General features: G+C 42.6%; 1 protein-coding gene across 2 annotated transcripts in view; it reads right to left on the reverse strand.

Annotated features, from left to right (window-relative positions):
- Positions 1 to 21,031, reverse strand: part of ABCC4 (ATP binding cassette subfamily C member 4) — a 227,092-nt gene that overhangs the window by 49,571 nt on the left and 156,490 nt on the right. For both annotated transcript variants that reach the window (XM_053311913.1, XM_053311912.1), the window contains 3 exons: positions 20,473 to 20,628; positions 10,656 to 10,745; positions 10,248 to 10,420 (listed from right to left, as the gene is read on the reverse strand). In XM_053311913.1, the coding sequence (XP_053167888.1) occupies positions 10,248 to 10,420; positions 10,656 to 10,745; positions 20,473 to 20,628 (419 nt within the window). The remainder of the gene's footprint in view (positions 1 to 10,247; positions 10,421 to 10,655; positions 10,746 to 20,472; positions 20,629 to 21,031) is intronic.

The following is a 21,031-nucleotide window of genomic DNA, read 5'->3' on the forward strand; positions in this document are numbered from 1 at the left end:
CTGGGAACAGCCTATATTTATTTTATTTTATTTTATTTTATTTATTTCATTTCTTTCATTTTATTTATTTATTTATTCATTCATTTATTTATTTTTACATTTATATCCCGCTCTTCCTCCAATGAGCCCAGAGCGGTGTACTACATACTTGAGTTTCTCCTCACAACAACCCTGTGAAGTAGGTTAGGCTGAGAGAGAAGTGACTGGCCCAGAGTCACCCAGCTAGTTTCATGGCTGAATGGGGATTTTGAACTCAGGTCTCCCCGGTCCTAGTCCAGCACTCTAACCACTACACCACGCTGGCGCACGCTGGCTCAATATTCTGCGACAATATCTATAACAATAACAAGAACAATATTGATAACAAAACTCTGACATCCCAGGTCCTTGGGAAGAACTCAATGTCTGGATAAAACAAACTAGTCAATAACACCTGCCTGACTGTGTAAACAAGACATCATCATCATCATCATCGATTGACTAGTTCCTTGTGCCAACTGCCCTGCACGTGTTCTGTGCTTCTGTTATTCTGAGCAGTTGGGGAGTGTCTCTCTCAGTTTCTGTAGACCACCAGTGTGATATTTTGTTCTGACGATCTGATTCGTTTTAGTGTCTCTTGTCCTGCCCTGACCATTGCGGGGAGGTCTGGGTGGATTTTATCAATCCAACGGAACACCTCCAGATCATCTGTTACAGGTGAGCAACCTGTTTATCTGGATCGTGATCCGTTGCATTCCTAAGGAATGGGTGACTAGCCAGCTTCCCCCTTGGTGGTGGGTCATCAAGGCAAGACTCGTTTAAGGATACTCCGGCCAAATACCATCTCTCTTGACTGTCGTAAGTCTAGTGCATAATGTTTTATAAATGGCTGGAGTGTAGACTATGTCACTGCTCTGCAGATTTCCGGCACTGACACCCCTGCAAGATTAGCAGTTGAAGATGCATATGCCCTCGTGGAGTGGGCCTTGATAGTACTTGGAGGCTCTTCCCCTTGGGAGTGATATGCCAACTTTATAGTCTGAGTAATCCATTGGGATAGCCGCTGTCTTGAGATTGGCTTGCCTATGGACTTTCCCTTATAGAGCACGAAAAGCATTTTTGTCTTTTGTATGTCTCTTGTTGCCTCCAGATAGTACAGCAGAGCCGAGCATACATCAAAGGTATGCATGCATCTTTCTAACTGTGATTCAGGATTCTGGAAGAAGGCTGGAAGCACTATATCCTCATTTATACTAATTATTTGATTGATTGATTGATTGATATACCGATTGATTGACTGATTGATATACCGCCCTTCCAAAATGGCTCAGGGCGGTTTACAATTAATATGGAAGTCAGTTGTTATTTTTGGCCTGAAGCGCAGGTTTAGGCACATCAGGACTTTTTGCAGGTAGATTTGGGTGTATGGTCAATCGGCACTATGAGCTGTCAGCTCACTAACCCTTCATGCTGTCGTAATAGCTATCAAGAATGCCATTTTTAATGTTTTTAATCTTAACATGGCCTTCACAAATGGTTCATATGGCTGTTCCATAAGGGCGCTTAGCACTAGCATCAAGTCCCATTGCTGTAGTGGCTTTCTTATCGGTTGGTACAAGTTGTTTAACCCTTTCAGGGATTTTTTTTGCTTTCAGGATGGGAAAAAACCATAGTTCCTTCCCACCCCTTATGCTGTGAAGCTTATGCCGCTAAGTGTACTTTGAGAGATGTGTTCGCTAAACCTGACATCTTTAGCGTTGTCATGTAGAGGAGTATTTGTCTGACTGTAGCCTTTCTTGGGAAGAATCCCTGTTTTGCATAAATTTTGAATCTCCTCCATTCGCTGTTATAGTTACACCTCAGAGTACCTTCTATTATTAAGCAGTATTTTGTCTAATAACCCATTCACCAAGCTGTTAGCTTTAGGGTTTTGAGTTGTGGGTGTTGGATCATTCCTTGGCTTTGACTTAGCAAGACTGGGTGATTCAGAAACCTGTGGTATTTTTCCTTGGACAGTTTCAGAAAGGGCACAAACCAAGGCTGCCTGGGCCACCATGGTGTCACCAGGATTCCCCTTGTGGCATCCCTGAGCATTTGCAAAACCACTCACGCTATTAGCGGTTGTGGTGGGAATAGAGAGAAGTGGTCCCTGGCCCACAGGATCTGGAATGCATCGCCCAGAGAATCCTTGCCATGTCCTGCACATGAACAGTATTTCTGACATTTTTTGTTCGCAGCAGTTGCAAACAAATCTATGGTTGGGCAACCCCACTTAACAAACGCCGCCCGTAGATAGGTCTCGTTTAGTTCCCACTCGTGATTCTGATTCCTCAGTAATCTTCGACCGAGTTCGTCTGCTTGTACATTGTCTTCTCCTCTGATGTGTATTGCTGATGGGGTGATGCCCTGAGTCACACACCACTTCCATATCTGCTGACTTAGCTGGCAAAGGGAATGGGTCACTGTCCCTCCCTGCTTGTTCAGGTAAGCGATAGCTGTGGTATTGTCTAAGTGTACCTGCACTACCGAACCTTTCAACTGTGGTTTGAAAGCCTTCAGTGCCATAAATACAGCCAGAAGTTTGAGGTAGCTTATATGCCTTTTGTTTGGGGCTTGTGTTCACTGACCTTGTACTTGATGATGTCCACAATTAGCCCTCCAACCCCAGAGAGACGCATCTGTTGTCACCCAATGTGTGGGAGCCTTGGGTTGGAATGGCATTCTGGTCTGTAGATGGGCATTCACTGTCCATGACCTTAGTGTAATCAGTACACTTTCTGGCAAAATGAGAACCATCTACTGCTTGTTGTGATTTGGGTGGAAGTTCCGCAGATACAACATCTGCAGACCCCTCATATGCAGTCGAGTGTTGCATACAGTTGAACTGCAAGATGCCATCAAACCCAGCAGCCTTTGTATGGCTTCTGCTAGTTGTTGTGGTATTCTGGTGAATAGAAGTATCAGATCCTTGGTACTTGGACGCAAGTAAGCAAGTAAGCTCTTTTCGTTTGTGTGTCCAGCTCCGCTCCTATGTAACTTATTTGTCTTTGTGGCACCAAGTTTGATTTTTTCCAATTCACAATGATGCCTAAGTCTTTGAGGAGACACAAGACGAACTGGATCTGCAGAAGTAACCTTTCTTTGTCCGTGTTGACCATGAGCCAGTCGACAAAATATGGATATATCACAACACCTTCTGGTCTTAAGTATGCCACCACTGCAGCCATGATCTTTGTAAATACACGTGGTGCTGTAGATAGGCCAAACGGCAAAACCACATATTGGTACGCTGTATTGCCCGCTGTAAACCAAAGGCATTTGCGGTGTTTCTCGCGTATCCCCACATGGAAATACGCGTCCTTTAAGTCCAGCGTGACTGCCCGCTTCTCCTTGGCTACAAAGTGCAAGATTCCCTGTAGGGTAATCATCCTGAACTTTCATGTGTCCACGTATTGATTCAGTTCTCTCAGGTCTATTATTGCCAGAATCCCTCCGTCCTTCTTGGGGATTTGGAAATATCGGGAGTAGAAGCCCTTCATCCTGTCCATCCACTGCACCTGCATAATTGCTTGCTTCTCGAGCAACAGCTGTACTATCTATCTATCTATCTATTTATTTATTTATTTATTTATTTATTTATTTGATTTCTATACCGCCCTTCTAAAAATGTCTTCTTGTAGCACCGGGGTTGGTCTGGTATATTTTACACCCTTAAAGGGAGATAAAGCTTTGAACTCTATTGCATAACCAGACCTTATAATCTTCAGCACCCACTGGTCTGATGTTATGTTGTGCCATGCCTGGGCATGGCTTGCCAATTTGATGGATACATTGGCAGTCACAAGGCTGATGTTGGGAACCTTGGACGCTGAAGCTTGTGTTGCAGTGTGCCCGTGTGGTGGATGGAAATGACCAAGACTGTTTGGCTTGTTCTCTGCCCTGTTTTTGGCCCTTTGGTTTTTGCCCATAGGGCTTGTGTCGCTGGAAAGACCTATATTGCTTTCTGTATTCACTCCTGTCTTGTCTGTAAGAAGGGTGGTTTTGCTGCCTTCCATAGGTACGATTACGGGCTGATTGGCCCGATGTATTTGTTGATGTCATGATTAATGAAGTCATGAATGATTTTGCCGTGAACTTTAACTTTTTAAAAGATTCCATAGTACTATCTGTTGACTCTGCAAATAGCCCTTTCTCATCATAAGGTAAGTGCTCAATTCTTTGCTTCATCTCCTGCTGCAAGTTTGTGGACCACAGCCATGCATTGGTGGCACAAGGTCACTGCTGTGGTCATCGCTCTCGACTCAGTTTTCGCCAAGTGTATGAACGTACTGAGTAGATGTCTGGTAACTACAGCTGCCTTCTCGTATGTCTGAGCGAACTTTTTCTGCAATTCTTCAGAGGTCATTGACGGTGAGCAGCATGGGGAGAGATACTGGGTGTGATAGTTTTGCCTTTGCCATCATATTGTAGACAGCATCCTTTAGATCCAATTCTGGCAGTTTTAATTCCAGGCCCAATGCTTCTGCCATTTCCCGGATCTGTGCATGATATGCCTTTAGTTCTTCTATAGGAGAAATTGAAGTCCTCAGCGCAACCTCCACTGGAAAGTCCGGCTCCATGGGGTCAGGTTCTGGAACACTTTCCTTTTCAGTGTCAGATGCATAAGAGGTTTCTGCGTCATCCTCCTCTGATGGTTCAGTTGGTGAGGCATCAGGAGGAGTAGCAGCCCCTCTTGGGGGGTATGTTCCCTGATCTTGTTGGTAAGGCTGCTTGTTGCCTCATCTGTTGGACAGGTTGAGTTTGACATGACATGGTAGCGGTTTCGACCACCTTCACAGGTTCTTGTAATAACGGTGGAGCTTGTCGTGTCATTTGCTGATGTAGCGCTTCCTGCTGCACCTTCCAGATTTTATATTCTGCATAGTCGGCAGGATAAACTACTGATGGGCTATGTCAAAAACTGCAGCTGTGTGTGATCTAGCCCAGCCCCACACTAGTAGACGTGCCTTGGGTTGAATATGGTGTGTAGCCTGGGACAGGATGTGCAAACATGGGTAACGGCCTGGTCAGTCCATTGACTCATTAGAAGCCTAACTGGACTCATCGCAGCCGATACCAGACGTACAGGGTTCGGTATCGACAGCTGTGGCCTTACCGGCGACATCGAGGGAGTCTTTGGTATTGAAGACGCTACGGCTTCGGTAACGTGTTCAGTTTCGAGACTAGTGAAACCCTGAAAAGTTGAGCCCGAGGGTGTGCTTTCACTTGATTCTAATAGAGCTATAAGCAAAGTCTTTGTCTTAGGATCTAGTGCCACTTCCTCCTCCTCTTCTACCCCTTCCCCGAAGTCCAGATTTTCCTCAGGTTGGTAGGTGCCCTGAGGTGTCACTGCAGGTGATTGAACAGGGGTCTGCACAGGAGTCAAGGACATCACAGTGCGACGTCCCAAAGCTGTCCATGTCAAGGGAAGTGTTGCTTTCGGTACATTTTTTTATACCAGTCTCGATGTCGACATCGACGTGAATATCGATGCTGAATGTGATTTTGGCACAGCCATCACTGGTTCCGTAGATGGTGAGTACTGAACCCAAAGTGATGGTGTGACATTTGCCTTTCAACTTTCCTCATCAGTTGACTAGAGATGAACAATCTTGTTCCTATGTCACTACTTTTTTACAGTCTCTGGCCATTTAAACTTCTGTTCCTTGGTGGCTTTCGACTGCTTATCTGCAGAGTCCACCAACAGAGTCACTGACTCTGAATAAGGTGTTGCACTCGACACCGACCTCGATATCAGTGGACTCGACACCGATCTCGATGCCTAAAGTCTCGATGTTGGTGGGTTCAAAACATACCTCGATGTTGAAGGTCTCGGTGTCCAAAGTGCGTCATCATACAGTGCTGCTCTCAATATCAGTGCCCAATTCTTAAGCGTCTGTTTAGAGGAGGAGCAGCAAATCTTGCACGAGGCTGGGTTGTGTTGTTCTCCCAGGCATAGCAAGGAGGCTTAATGAGTATCAGTGGATAAAAGTTTAGCACGGCAGTCAACACAGCGTTTAAACGCTGTTTTTGTTGCCGGTTTAGATGTCATTGTCGTTTCCCAGTCCAAAGTTGTTCACTGAAGATTTCCAAACTTGTATCTCCTGAAGAGTCCAGGGGGGATTAAATTTTTTTGTTTTGGGATTTTCCGTAGTCATGTCCGTTTTCTCAGTCTGTAGTCGAAGTACCAGTGCATTTTCTGTGTACTTTTCAAGGTCTTTACCGAGAGTTTCTAGCTGTTTTAATTATTTCTCTGAGGAGCAAACCGATTCGAGGTCTAGATGCAATGGCGGTCTAAAAGAAACTGGCGGTCTAAAAGAAACGCCCCAACTGCCTAGAATAACAGAAGCACAGACCACATGCAGGGCAGTTGGAGGTGGCACAAGGAGCTAGTCAATCTATCTGAGTTCTCTGCACAAGCGCAGAACCCATTCCTTATTAATGCAACGGATCACGATCCAGATTATTCAGTTGCCCTATAATCCTGGATGCAGTACATGTGCTTCTTCTCCCCACATTCCATCCTGGAGAAGAGAGACACAGCTACACACACTGCCTTCATAACAAAGATCCTTCACTCTAAAGGCAGAGTACCATGCTGCCTCTTTCCTGCTCCTTGGAGCTGCAAGGTAGACAGACAAGAAAACCCTATGTGCTGAATGGAAGCCTATATTACAGGACTCCATTTGGAAGGATGAGCCTTGGCTGGCTGGCTGGCTGGCCTAGCACCCCCCCTCCCCCCAAAAAGACAACCTGTCTCTCTCCCTCTTTAAGAGGGCAAGAGCTAGGCAAAAGGTCGATTCAAGGAGCCATTCTGTTCCTGGCAGTTTAAATGGCTGCACTGGGACCTCTGCTGAGGGAGCGATCTGGAAGCAGGAGGTGCACAGACCTTGGACAGCTTCAATGGACACATTACAGGAAAAGGGGTCAGGACCACAGATAGTGTGGAGGAGAGCAGGGCACAACAAAGAAGCATGGATGTTGGCTGCAGCAGATGTTTGGAGTTGACTGCTAGTTTATATCACTGCTGCCCATGGCCCGCCCCTTCCCTGAGGAAGGCGCTGTAGTTTTAAATGGCTGTGCCCAACTTTGTAAGTACTTTGTAAGCAACTGACTCCAATGGCACTTGGGAACCTTAGTCCTCCGCTGTCTCCTCCAAGTAAGGATGATGGCAGGACCATTTCCTTGGGTTGTAGTGGGGGTGCTGATTCAGTTCCCTTAGGGGTGTGGGGAGAGAGAGATTCCTAGCGATGTGCAGTCACCTGGGTTCTGGCCAGTCGAGAGATCTTGGATCTGGATTCATGACACTAGCCCTACTGCATTCATCCAAGCAAACTGACTAAAAGTGACCAACAGCACTCTCTCCCTTTCTCAGCTGCCTACAGACTGAGGTTCTTTCACTCTATAAAAGTAATAGCCTTTAGCTCTAAGTCCAGGAGGGAGAAAGGGGAAAGCTTAGTGCTACACTGCAAAGAAACAGCATAATGAAAAATGGTTTGTAGTCTCAAAGTATATAGTTTGGGAGTGCCCCTGGATCCAAAACTCTCTCTGGTTTCTCAGGTTGAGGCAGTGGCCAGGAGTGTTTTTTATCAGCTTCGACTTATACATCAGCTGTATCAGTCATTTACTTATCATTAGTGTATCATTTACTTTCATCCTGGAAGTAAATGACCTTAAAACAGTGGTACATTTGCTGGTAACCTCCAGGCTTGGCTACTGTAATGCACTCTACATGGGGCTGCCTTGTACGTAGTCTGGAAACTGCAACTGGTGCGGAACGCGGCAGCCAGAACTCCTGTCTGGGATAACCTAAAGCGACCATATAACATCGATTTTAGAAGAACTGCACCAGCTACTGATATGTTTCCGAGCAAAATACAAAGTGCTGGTTATTACCAATAAAGCCCTTAATGGCTTGGGTCCAGGGTATTTAAGAGAATGCCCCCTTTGTCATGAACCCTCCCACCTATTAAGTACATCTGGAAAGATCTGGTTACGGTTGCCATTGGCTTGTTTGGTGGCTACTTGGGACCAAGCCTTCTCTGTGGTTGCCCCAGGGCACTCACTATCAAAATAAGAGCATCTCCATCTCTGGTTGCTTTTAAAAAGACACACCTGTTTTCTCAGGCTTTTAATTAGTTAATTAATTTTAAACTGCTTGTTTTATTTTGTAAAATTATTTGGTTTTATTCTGCTATATGTTGTTTTTTTTTAATTATGAACACTGCCTATACATATCAGGTGGTATACAGATATGTCAGAGAGACAGATAGATGCTCTCCCACCTAGCTCCTCATCTTCTAGGAGTTGAGGAAAGGAATGAGGATTTTACAGATGTGTGTGTACGCATGTGTAAACAAAATACCAGTTTTCTTGCTATATTCTGGGAGTGGTGAGAGGAGGAGCATAAAGGAGGCAAGGCTCAGACAAGAAAGAAGGAAGAGGTGAGCTTCTGGGTTGACATATAGATGTAATTTGGAGCTAAATGAATTTTATTTTTGTTTTTTTAATTTCTACTAAAGAACTTTGCAAAGCTTTGAGACTGTAACTCTATGTTATCAATAGGATTATTTACAAGAAGTAATGCCTTTCTTAAAAACATTCAGCCAGTGGAGCTAGGAATGGTAAACTATTTTTTTGGGGGGGGGGCAATGTTTTCATTTTTGGCAATGTGAGCCTATGCCCAGAAACCTACAACCACTCTCTATCCTAATTACTATTATGAGCTGGTATTCTCCAGTGTGTGGTATTTCCCACCACAACACACACTCCTCACCTCAAAGGACAAATCTAACAAAAACAGCACTAAGACTTTGGGTAGAATCAACACAATCTAAAATATCAATTTATTACAGAATCAGTAGTCTTAGGCAGATGATAGCTATGATTACGATTTAGAATTATGCTTGAAAGCCTAAACCATTGAACTGGCCACAAACCAGGATGTGAAACCATGGTTCCTAGTGGGTTTCATTTACCATGATTACATGTTAACATTTTCAGCAAGCTGTTATTTTAGCCCTTTGCAGACTTCACATTTAACTATAATCTTAATGGTAGTTATAATTTCAAACATACAGGGAAACCATGGTTTAACTAGCCATCCTAAGCTTAGCTTCCGGAGAGAATATATATGCCTGTCACCTTTCCAGAAGACAGGCTGGAGAGATGGGGAAGCTGCCTTAACCATGGTTAGTTAATAAAAAACTTCAAAAAGGTCAATTCCCATTCATCTTTACATCCAGCATGTCATAATGTGCCTCTCTGTGGTTAGCATGCTACCATGACACCACACACTAACTTGTCATCACATTTCTAAAAGATGCCATTATGGCTCCATTGGAGATATTAAGAAAAAGATTAAAGTGTCAGGACAAAGCCAACCAATTCAAACAATAAATTGAAGTTACCACTGCAGTGTTTTTTATTATTTGCACTATTGTGCCCTATAGTCTACACACAAACAACATTGTTACTGCAATCTTTATTACAGCACTTGAGTTGGCAAATTTATATGAATGCATAATATGTTTATTTTTTTAAGGCACTCCCAGCATGTAACTACTGGGACAAAAATTATATTTTTGATAAAAGCCATAGCAACCAACACTTCTTGGCCTAAGCAAAGTGTTAACCAATGATATTTATTAAAGAATCATTTTTCTGTAATTTATATGTTTGAAACACCCACCCCAGTATAGAGCTTTTCTCTCCACCTTCACGAAGAATATAAATGACCTCAAAAGAATGTTACTACAATGAATCATGACCTAATGGGATGATGGATTTTATGATTCCATATTGCACATAAAACTGGGAAGACTGCTTGGTGCTAATGGTATATGGTCTTTTTCAGATACATAAAAAGAAATACACGAAAATGAATTTGTTCTGATGAAAAGAAACTAGCTGACGGAATCTGGCTTTACTTCACTACTGGTGCTTTCACACACACATGGTAGCCCAGATCACATTACTTGAGAGCTTGGTTTTCAACTAGGAGAGGACAACATGCCTAGATTTGGACTGAAGTATTTCTAGTCCACTGTACTATTGTGGGTTTTTTACCATAATAATTAAGCAGACAGCACAGCACACCTCTATGAGATTGCAGAAAAATTTAAGATCTCTCATTCACCTTATGTTCATCAATATTCTTCTGTAAATCAGAGTTGGGGTTGGATAAGTAGAAGATAGTAACATATGGATCATTTGAACCTTGGGTATACCTTGGGTCCACGTTTGCTGTTGCTTCATCAATAATCAGTATTTTATTCTTCTTGAGAATAGCTCTGGCCAGGCACACCAGTTGCCTCTGCCCAACACTAAAATTAGATCCAGATTCTGCCAGCTGCGTATCCAGTTTGTCAGGCAACTCTTCTATAGCTTCCTTTAGCTGGACCTGGAGACATATCAATATGCCCAAGTATAAATATATTGCTTCAAAGAACATAGCATTAAATCTTCTGCTTCATACTTAATTTAGTCTATTTATGATTACAGACTCTTCTGATTATGAAAGAAGGTGACACTGACAAATAAGTGATTAGGATGGAGTGTACCAATATGTACAAACACTAGGAACAATATTATTCTGTATGCATGCTGTAAATAAAAAAGGATCCTTTTAAAATTACCTCTTCCAAAGAATTCCACAGCTCCTCATCACTATATTCACTGAAAGGATCCAAGTTTTTCCTCATAGTTCCAGTAAACAAAACTGGCTCCTGAAATACAATGCATTATCGTTCAAAATGTTTCCTGTTTTGCTGATAAGAAGCAGTTGTTGAATATGTTTGCACTACATATTGAACAGAACTCCATACTGGACCCAGATATGTAGGTTTTCATTCATATGGGGGGCATCTCTATCACAACGACAGTGGGTTTAATTGTGGTGTCTGGACTGTCAAGGCTGGGAGGGAAAGAGAAGCAGCAGAGAAGTGGCTGAGTGTGGATGCTTAACCCTTTTCCTTCCTTGTCCTCTGCACCCTCTAGTGCTTATCTTCCAAATATCTATCTGGAATCTAGCAAGTTGCTTTGCCTAGAAGCAGTAGCCATTGCAGTGCTGACACACACATTTGTATGTAAAGATGTAGTTCCACCATGAGTGCAATACAGAACAGCATATACAACTGAAGCTAAATATGCACATGTGTGTATACTCATGCCTTTACTAGTTTATTATGATGTGACTGAAGTAAAATATTAAGGCTTAACAAGTCTATCAGATATTCTTTAAAAGAATTAAACACATTATACAGTACTCTACTGCACCCCATTTTAAAAATCTGTATGTGACTGCTGTCCTACCAATTAAAACTTCATGATTGATCTTGTCTGTTAAGTGAAAAGCAAAAACAACAAAAAAAGTTACATAATAAGGATGGGTCAGAAAAATGAAATTTCAGAAAGGGTTTATTTCCACCACCAGAAGTACCACTCTTTAAATGTAGCCCATTGAAAAAGCCAATTTGAGTCTTATTTGTTGTTATGAAAGTTTTCATACAACCTATGGCTTCCTTAAAAACTATATACCACAACATACTTATGATACAAGTCATCCCACACTGAGCTTGTGTCTGTTAAGCTGTACTTGCTAAGCAATCAGTGCACAACCTCCTAGCAGCTGGGTTAATAGAGTTCCTTTCTTGTGAAAAACCCTTACCTGCCAATGCCAGCAAAGGCTTTTGTGACTAAGGAGGAAAGTAGCTGCTTGTCTAGTTTCACTTGATGGTGAAACCAGAGTAAAATATGGATTGACTGGAGCCTGAGGGAGGCTTGGGCATTAAGTAAAAGTCATTAGCCTCAATCCAGCTAAATTAACTTAGTCAAGACTAAGTCCCAATGAAAGGAATGCAATTTATTCAGCCATAACTAACTTGTTCAAAGTGGCTTAGTCATTATATACTGCCTTTAGCAGTATCAGGTCCATTGTCTGCCTTATCTGGACAGGTACGAAGTGAGTGTAAAGGTAAAGTGTGCCGTTGAGTCAGTGTCAACTCCTGGCGATCACAGAGCCCTGTGGTTTTCTTTTGGTAAGATACAGGAGGGGTTTACCATTGCCTCCTCCCGCGCAGTGTGAGATGATGCCTTTCAGCATCTTCCTTTATCGCTGCTGCCCGATATAGGTGTTTCCTATAGTCTAGGAAACATGCCAGCAGGGATTCGTAGTACCGGCAACGTTTGGCTTGCTAGTCAAATAATTTCCCCGCTGCGCCATTAGGTGGCTTAAGTGGGTTTAAAAGTTGTGAAATGAAGATTCCAGCTTCTTCTGAGGCAGCTCACTGAAAGATATCCATTGGAGTGTTAGTCTAATAGACACATCACGTGTTCAGTCATAATATTTTCAAGTCTACAGTCATTGGATTCTATGCACACAGGCCCCATTAAGATGGTACACTCAACATACGGAAACAAGTAGGCCTGGGAGCAGGGCCACAATCCCCCCTGCCCCAACTGCAACCTACGTATAGACACTGCGTATTGCGAGTTCACATGACTAGGATCCTATTGTACTTTATGAGAGGCTCAGTAAAGAAAAGAAGTTCAGCAAATCATCATCAGTTGGCTAATAATGTGCATATACTCGTGCCAAGGTCCTAGAATACTGTACTGAAAACGAAAGCCTACAGTTGTCAGTACAAAACATGCTTGCATTTTCAATGATTATTTCTGAAACAAAGGTATATGAACTGCTGAAAAGACAACCTCATATAGCTATTTTGATTTTCATGGGCTGGATAGTATATTCAGTCAAGATACAATTCACACTCAATGTTTTTGGGATAAAATAATTCCAAACCATTTATTCCAGTTTACCATATAAGCAACTTACAATCAGAAAAACCAGGACTGTATAATGCTGTTTGCGTTTTCTTTACAAATACAATATTTTTCCTTTAAAAAAAAAAATCTCCCCCAGTGTGATTCCAATTACAAAACCTGTTGATCAAAAGTCCACTAAAGCATTCAAAATATTGAAAGATTTTCTCTCTCTCCTAAAAAGCCCATAATTTTTAACAATACTTGCTATATTATACTATAGGATGCATTTTGAAGTTACTATTAAGATTATTTTTCATTTCAATCTATTTTTATAGGTTGGCAAAATAGGAAATTTGAATTAATAAAATCTTCATAACTGTTATAAAATTATAACAGCACACATGTACTGCAACCACAGATAAGCATAAATTTTAATTACCATTTCTGACACAGAACAGTTATATTAAAATTGCCTGTTTCATGAGAGGAAGTTAATAAGCCAAACCTGTAAATAATTGTATACTGAAGTCAGGAAAACAGATAATACAGCATCGAAAAACTGATGGCAAGAAATACAAGCTTTACACAATCATATCCAAAGAACCAATTAGAAGTTGAAGCAGCATTATTGCTACACGCCAGTAAGTATCCCAGAATCCAAGTCAGAAATGACCTGTAAATTCAGAACCAGAGTAAGCCAATAGGCTAAAAGGTACAATTAAGATACCAGGGCCATGGATTGGTGACGGGAATGCCCCCAAGGCTGACAATGCCATTTCTCCCTTTTCCCATCCACACACTAGTTATCTCCTTCATTTCCTTGTTTTCAGTTCTAAACTGGAAAATTAATCACAGCTTGCCAAGTTAGATGTCATAGAAAAGCATGAGTAGGAAAAACCAGGGCGTGGTGGAGGGAATCCATGAACGGGCATGTGCATGTGAACTTGCAGGTATGTTTCCAATCACCAAACCATGATTTGGCATTATATCAGAATTAATTTGTATGAATGCAATAAAGTCATAATTCAAACTGGTGTGCCAAGGAATCCTGAAGTTCTTTGAAAGCTTATCAGTGTTCCTTGAGTAAAAGATTAGTAATAGTGGACATGTTCTCTTGAAAGACAACTTGCCTACAACGTTTATAACTCAGCTTCTAACTCTGGCTCCTCCAAGAACTAGGAAAACTCTAAACTAACAAATGACCCAAAGAAGGGCTCCCAAAATAGCTCAGAAGACAACTAAGGGAGGGAACCAAGCAGGAAAGTAATTATCCACTCTTTGAGGCATGTACTTAGTGCAGGGACTTCCATTTCGAGAGAAGGGATGTACGGGCATGGTAAAAATGACAGATTTTTAGCTCTAGAAGTTTCCAAGATGTTGCTCTGCTTGGGTGCAGATCCCATGTATGCACCTGCAGAGACCACAAAGAACCCTGCTTTCAAATCAACTATGGTCAGCATCAGTGTTGATGCATATGGAAGATACCATGGTCAATACTAAAAAGATGAGGGGCGGGGGAAGGTTTGTACAAGTGAAGGCAGGAGGGAGAGTTATCTCACAGTGTACTCCCAATGTCTTAAGCGTGTTTGGGAAACATTAGGTCTGCACAGGGACAAGATGTAAAAATCACAGCACACAATATTGTATCAACTAATATAAGGCAAAATACCTGATCACCAAGGTTAGTACCCTCATCATCTTTCAAGTCCAAAACAAGTAATGCCTGCTTGCTTTCCAGAGAATGGAAAAACAAGCTTCTTTTCACTTGCAAAGTAACTGAACCCACTAGCATTTAGACACTCAACCCCCTACAAGGGATTTTTGACTATGACCTTAATTATACCTGGTAAGTCAAAATACTTTTTATTTTGTCAAACCAATTGCACACCCTTAGGAAGCTTGAACATCATTAATCATACAACAAACATCTCAAAGGACAGAAGCAGAATTCGCTTTGTAGGACTTTTTAGCACATACAACATATATTTTGCTGAACAAGGATCTGTATTTTACAAGGTAACTCCCACCTGAAATAGCCTGCAAAAGGGCTTTCAAAACCCTGCTGTCATTGAATGAACTGATCACCATCCATTTTCAGGAGAAAAGAACATTGTGCAAATACAAAGGCAAAAGAATTTAAGTCCATGTAAAGTCCTCTTTAGACACAAAAAGGTCACCAACTTCACTCAGTAGCACTACTGTGCATTAATGAAGCCTTCAGTGTTCAGAAACAAAAGAGAGGCTGCATTAGGCTGCAATCCAATTGTATTTCTATGCTAGTAATAGCATACCTACCTCTTTCTTTGCCTTTTATTCTTTCAACAGAGGGGAAAAGAAGGATAAGCCAAAGAGGGTTTTTAGAGAACCATTCTGCTTGCTAAACTTTTTACCATGGTGGATAAAAAACCCCAAACACATACAATGGCAAAAGAGGACAGAAAAAGAAAGCGAGAAGGAGCCACATAAAGGTTATTTACTGCAACACCCCTCCCCCCCCCCGTATCCTATGGATCAGTGAGTGGTGTACTTCCATACATCACTCCAAGATGCAGATACGCAAACTGAGTTTGAGTTACAGCATGTGCTGCGACAAAAACCAAAATGATGAGATAGTAAAAAGTAGGTGCAACCCACCTTTCCATTTAATCTGGAGTGAATACGGCAACCAATTCATCACAAACAAAAGAATACACAAACACAGTGAGCCCAAACCCTGCTCTGCCTACTCCTGGTTTTTCTCTGTAGCTCTCCCTGCACATTGCACACAGCCCCTCTTCTCCTTAGGACCCTAAATGAGGTATTCAAGGTCACAGCTTACTAGGTTCCCTCTTTCCTCACATCTCCTCTATTGCAACTTCACTCAGCTCCTGCTCCTCAGATCCAAGTTCCAACTCTGTACCCAATAGGAATGTGCACAAAGTGGTTCGGAAGCCCTTTTACAGGCCTTCAAACGGGTCCAAAGGTCCAGCGGTTTGGCAGTGGGGGGTTACCTTCAAGGAGGAGGGAGGGTGCTCTTCTCTCCGCTGCGTTTCCCCCACCAGCGCTGTGTTTAAAAATGGTCCCGTGGAGTGGCAGTGTACCTCCATGCCGTCCTGGTGTGCATTGGACTGGAAGTGCCCAGTGCACGTGAGCAGTTTTTAAACACAGCGCCAGCGGGGGGGATGAGGCAGGGGGACAAGAGCACCAGTCCTGTTCCTTAAAGGTACCCCGCCTGCCATCTAATCGGCCATCACCGATTCCATGCACATCCCTAGTACCAACTATTCTTCCTGTCCCCGTCTATTAGGGATATGCACGAACTGCAGTTCAATCCTCAGTTCAAGCACTTTTTTGACAGAGGGACTGGGGAACTTTAAGAAAAAGGAGAGCAGGCGGCGGAGACCTGCTCTCTGCTGCCTCAAGCAACTTCCTGCTGGGGCGACGTGTGTTCCTAGAAGCCCCATGCAATGTAAGCACACATATAGGGGTACAAAATGCAAATGTTTAGTCAGGCAAGGTGATAAATCTTACCTAATATTCTAAGCTGGATAATTGAGAAAGCCAAAAAATACCAAAAAGAAGTCAATATGTACTTTATTGACTACAGAAAAACCTCCGATTGCATCAACCATGTCAAGTTGTGGAATGTTCTTTGGAAAATGGATGTCCCAGAACATCTCATTATTCTCATGAGGAACCTATACACAGGACAGGAAGCCACAGTCCAGACGGAACATGGTGAAACAGCCTGGTTCCAGATCGGCAAAGGAGTAAGGCAAGGCTGTACATTTTCTCCTTATTTATTCAACTTATATGCTGAACATATACTGAGAGAAGCTGGATTGGAAGAAGATGAGCGTGGTTTTAACGCTGGAGGAACAAACATCAGTAACCTGTGCTATGCTGATGACACCACTCTGATAGCTGAGAAAGTGGATGATCTGCAAGCTCAAGTATACGCTGATGGGATCTGAGCTGTTGGTGACTGACCAGGAGAGGGATCTTGTGGTTGTGGTGGACAGCTCGTTGAAAGTGTTGACTCAATGTGCGGCAGCCGTGAAAAAGGCCAATTCCATGCTAGGAATCATTAGGAAGGGGATTGAAAATAAAACAGCTAACATTATAATGCCCTTATACAAAACTATGGTGCAACCATACTTGGAGTACTGCGTACAATTCTGGTCACCACATCTAAAAAAGGACATTGTAGAACTGGAAAAGGTGCAGAAGAGGGCAACCAAGATGATCAGGAGCCTAGAGCACCATTCTTATGAGGCAAGACTACAACACCTGGCGCTTTTTAGTTTAGAAAAAAGATGACTTCAGGGAGACATGATAGAGGTCTATAAAATCATGCATGGTATGGAGAAAGTAGAGAGAGAGAAATTCTTCTCCCTCTCCCATAACACTAGAACCAGAGGTCATCCCATGAAATTGATGGCCGGGAAATCTAGGACCAATAAACGGAAGTACTTTTTCACACAACACATAATCCACTTGTGGAATTCTCTGCCACAAAATGTGGTGACAGCCAACAACCTGGATGGCTTTAAGAGGTGTTTGGATAACTTCATGGAGTAGAGGTCTATCAACAGCAACTAGTTGGAGGGCTGTGGGCCACCTCCAGCCTCAAAGGCAGGATGCCTCTGAGTACCAGTTGCAGGGGAGTGACAGCAGGAGGGAGGGCATGCCTTGAACTCCTGCCTGTGGCTTCCAGCAGTATCTGGTGGGCCACTGTGTGAAACAGGATGCTGGACTAGATTGGCCTTGGCCTGATCCAGCAGGGCTGTTCTTATGTTCTTAAGCTCTAGTAATGAAAGTCAAGGAGCAAAGTGAAAAAATTGGACGACTAAATGTCAAGAAGACTAAACTAATGACAATGGGTCATTAAACTAATGACAACCACCCTCAGAATTGACAATGAAGACACTGAAGTGGTGGATAGTTTCTGCCTTTTAGGATCGACCATCAAGAGTAAAGGATCCAGCAGTCAAGAAATACACCGCAGACTAGCACTTGGTAGGGTTGTAATGAAGGCGTTGGAAAGGATATTCAGATGCCATGATGTGTCTATACCTACAAAGATTAGAATCGTTTGGACAGTGGTTTTCCCCATAACAAAACCAAACAAATGGATCATAGAACAAAACAATCCAGAATTTTTACTCGAGGCACAAATGACCAGGCTCAAACTATCATATTTCAGACACATTATGTGAAAACCCAGCTCCCTTGAGAAGTCCATAATGCTGGGGAAAGTTGAAGGAAAGAGAAGAGGATGATCAGCAGCAAGGTGGATGGACTTAATTACCACAATGAATGCACCATTGAGAGACCTTAAAGGCCAAGTTGAAGAAAGATCATCCTGGAGAGAATCTACCTATGTGGTTGCAAAGAGTCGACACCGACTTGACGGCACTTAATCAATCAATCAATTTTCTAAGCAAGAATGTGGCTAGCAATAATTTAGCTTAAAGGTCTAATTAGAAATCAGTCGTCTTGGCTCTGGCACTTAACCAGAGCCTGGCTTAAGGCTTGCCGTGGAAAGTGCTTGAGAGCAGGGGGGCTGGGAAGAGAGAAAGAGATGGGTCAAGGAGGCTTAGAAGTTAGTTTATCTATCCTTCCCTGGTTTATTGGTGTGTTTGTTGCACGTTGATTGGCATCTTCTCTCTGGGAGTGGGCAGAGAAGAAGCAAGGGCAAAGGGCTCCCACTCGCTAGTATGAGAGTCCATAAGATAGTGATCCAAACAGATTCTGAGGCCATGTGCTTTGGCCAGAGGTACTTATAGCTCGAAATGTGCCCTGAGGCAGTTTTCATTCCGTGTTGTCTACCCAGAGGGTAGCAGATTCCATGAAAGACAAAGCAACTCATTGCTACCTGAGCTTAATCTTGCTGAGTGGATCTTGCCCAACAAAGGCAAGGATGAATATGGCTGTGCCAGACTGAATATCTGAAGACAGGATGCCTTTAAGTGTACAAGATTCCACATCTCCTGCTTTGATGCACTTATTTACCCAAGTCCTTGCCAGCTAAATTGTTAATTTAGAATGGGTCAGGAAATTATTATTATTTACATTTATATCCCGCTCTTCCTCCAAGGAGCCCAGAGCAGTGTACTACATACTTGAGTTTCTCTTTCACAACAACTCTGTGAAGTAGGTTAGGCTGAGAGAGAAGTGACTGGCCCAGAGTCACCCAGCAAGTCTCATGGCTGAATGGGGATTTGAACTCGGGTCTCCCCGGTCCTAGTCCAGCACTCTAACCACTACACCACGCTGGCTATTATTATTCATTTAATTTGTATACCACCTGACTCCAAAGGCTCTAGGAGGTTCATAAAAATAAACACAATAAAGACAATAGAACAAACTTTTACAAGAGCAATGTAAAAATACAAAGATGTTTTTAAAAGCCAGGCTAAACAAATGTGTCTTAAGGGCTCTTTTGAAGGCTGCTAAAGATGTTAAACCATGAATGTCTATAGGGAGCGCATTCCACAGCCCAGCAGGGACTACAAAGAAGTCCCGCTCCCGAGTCACTGGCAGATGGGCTGGCGGCATAAGGAGATGGACCTCTCTCTATGATCTTAATGTGCAGTAGGGATCATGAAGAAGAAGTTATCTGTGTGCTTCCCAAGGAGTGCTCTGTTATTATCTCTTGTGTAAGGTAGGATTCCTTCCCTTGATAGATTCACAGTCTGCTCATGGGCTATTGCCTTCTCTTGTGAAAAGGAGGGGTGAGGGCACCCCATTCGGTCTTGGCCATTCTGACCTTGGACTCGACACTTACCTCATGCTGAGCAACCAGCTGTGGGTCTTGCCAAACCCAGGCAGGTGAAAAGTTCACAATGGAGGCTGCAATCCCGCAGTCTCACACTGCATAGCCTTCCAATGTAATATAGACAGAGGGGTGCTCTCTGGGCTACCCTGAAATCAGGCTGTCTGGCAATATCACATAAATGTTGGAAACAGCCTTCAATCTTTTACCTCAATGGGTAGCATGTTTATGAACATACTGTGACATCACAGCAGCTTAAGGCCTGTTCTGGCATTATACTTGCTGGATGGCTGCTGCAGAAAACACAACATGAGCCACTATTCATTGGTTCAAGATTATTTTAACCAGGCTAACAAAACTGCCCCCAAGGAAAGGCTTTGCTGACAGAACTAAAAATCACTCAAGTGAAATGGGAATCGATTTCACACAAATGGCTTCCCACAAAGGTAGCGTTCTTGTGAAAACCAAGATGCTAGTATAACATAGGGACAGGCTCTAATGCAGTGCTTGATTGGCAGGGGTGTGGGTACATCACCCCTGGCCAGTAGGCTTTTTGTTCCAGTAGTTTCTGTTCCAACATACCTTTTGCCTTTCCTGCTGTATATAACAGCAACTTACTTAGCCTGCAAACTAAATGCAATCTCTAGTGATAACTAATGACCAAAATGAAACTGCTTGGGTATGAAAGAAACACAGATAATAAACATGTTAAAAAAAAATCGTAATAATTTCACTTAATTTTTGGTCAATATTCAGAGAAAAGAGGATTAACATACACAAAAACGAAGGAAAAAAACATGGCAGTATAAAAGATTCATAGAATACTAGCAACAGAGTGCAGAGTAAAGATAAAGAAAATATTACAACGAAAGGTTTTCAGCAAGTGCTGGACTTTTAAAATGTACTGATACATAAAGTAGACTTCATACCTGAGGTATGATTGAAATTTTCTTCCTCAACTCGTGAAGTCCTAGTTCTGATGTCAAGTATTTATCAATCCAAATTCTTCCGTGGGGCTCAGCCAACCGGAAAAGAGCAGCTATTAGAGAGCTCTTTCCAGCTCCCGTTCTTCCCACAATTCCAACCTGGTGCGGTGGGATGGGGGGGGGGGGAGGACACACACACACAACCAGCTAAGTCAGTTTTGATAAATGGAACAGTTTTCTAAAGCATTGTTCATAATTATCTGGTACAATTTTAGTTCTCGTTGGGCAAGATTTACAAGCTATATATTAGAAGAAAAGGCAACAAAAAGCAGATAATGATATATAAAGAATTATCTTAAAACCTCTGTATTTGTAATACCTGGACACAACCTGAGTGAGAGGCATTGCCAATCAAAGCCACAGATTTCTGTTTATCTCCTTCCAGTGTGTTAAATGGATAAAACAAAGGCTTTCCCTTAATAAGATCTAAGAAGCTGGCACCTATTTCATTTATTAAGATTTCCATCCTACCCCTTAAGGCATAGCTGTCTTGTCTCAGTTT

The sequence above is a fragment of the Hemicordylus capensis genome, chromosome 3, assembly GCF_027244095.1.
Source record: "Hemicordylus capensis ecotype Gifberg chromosome 3, rHemCap1.1.pri, whole genome shotgun sequence".
NCBI lineage: Eukaryota > Metazoa > Chordata > Lepidosauria > Squamata > Cordylidae > Hemicordylus > Hemicordylus capensis.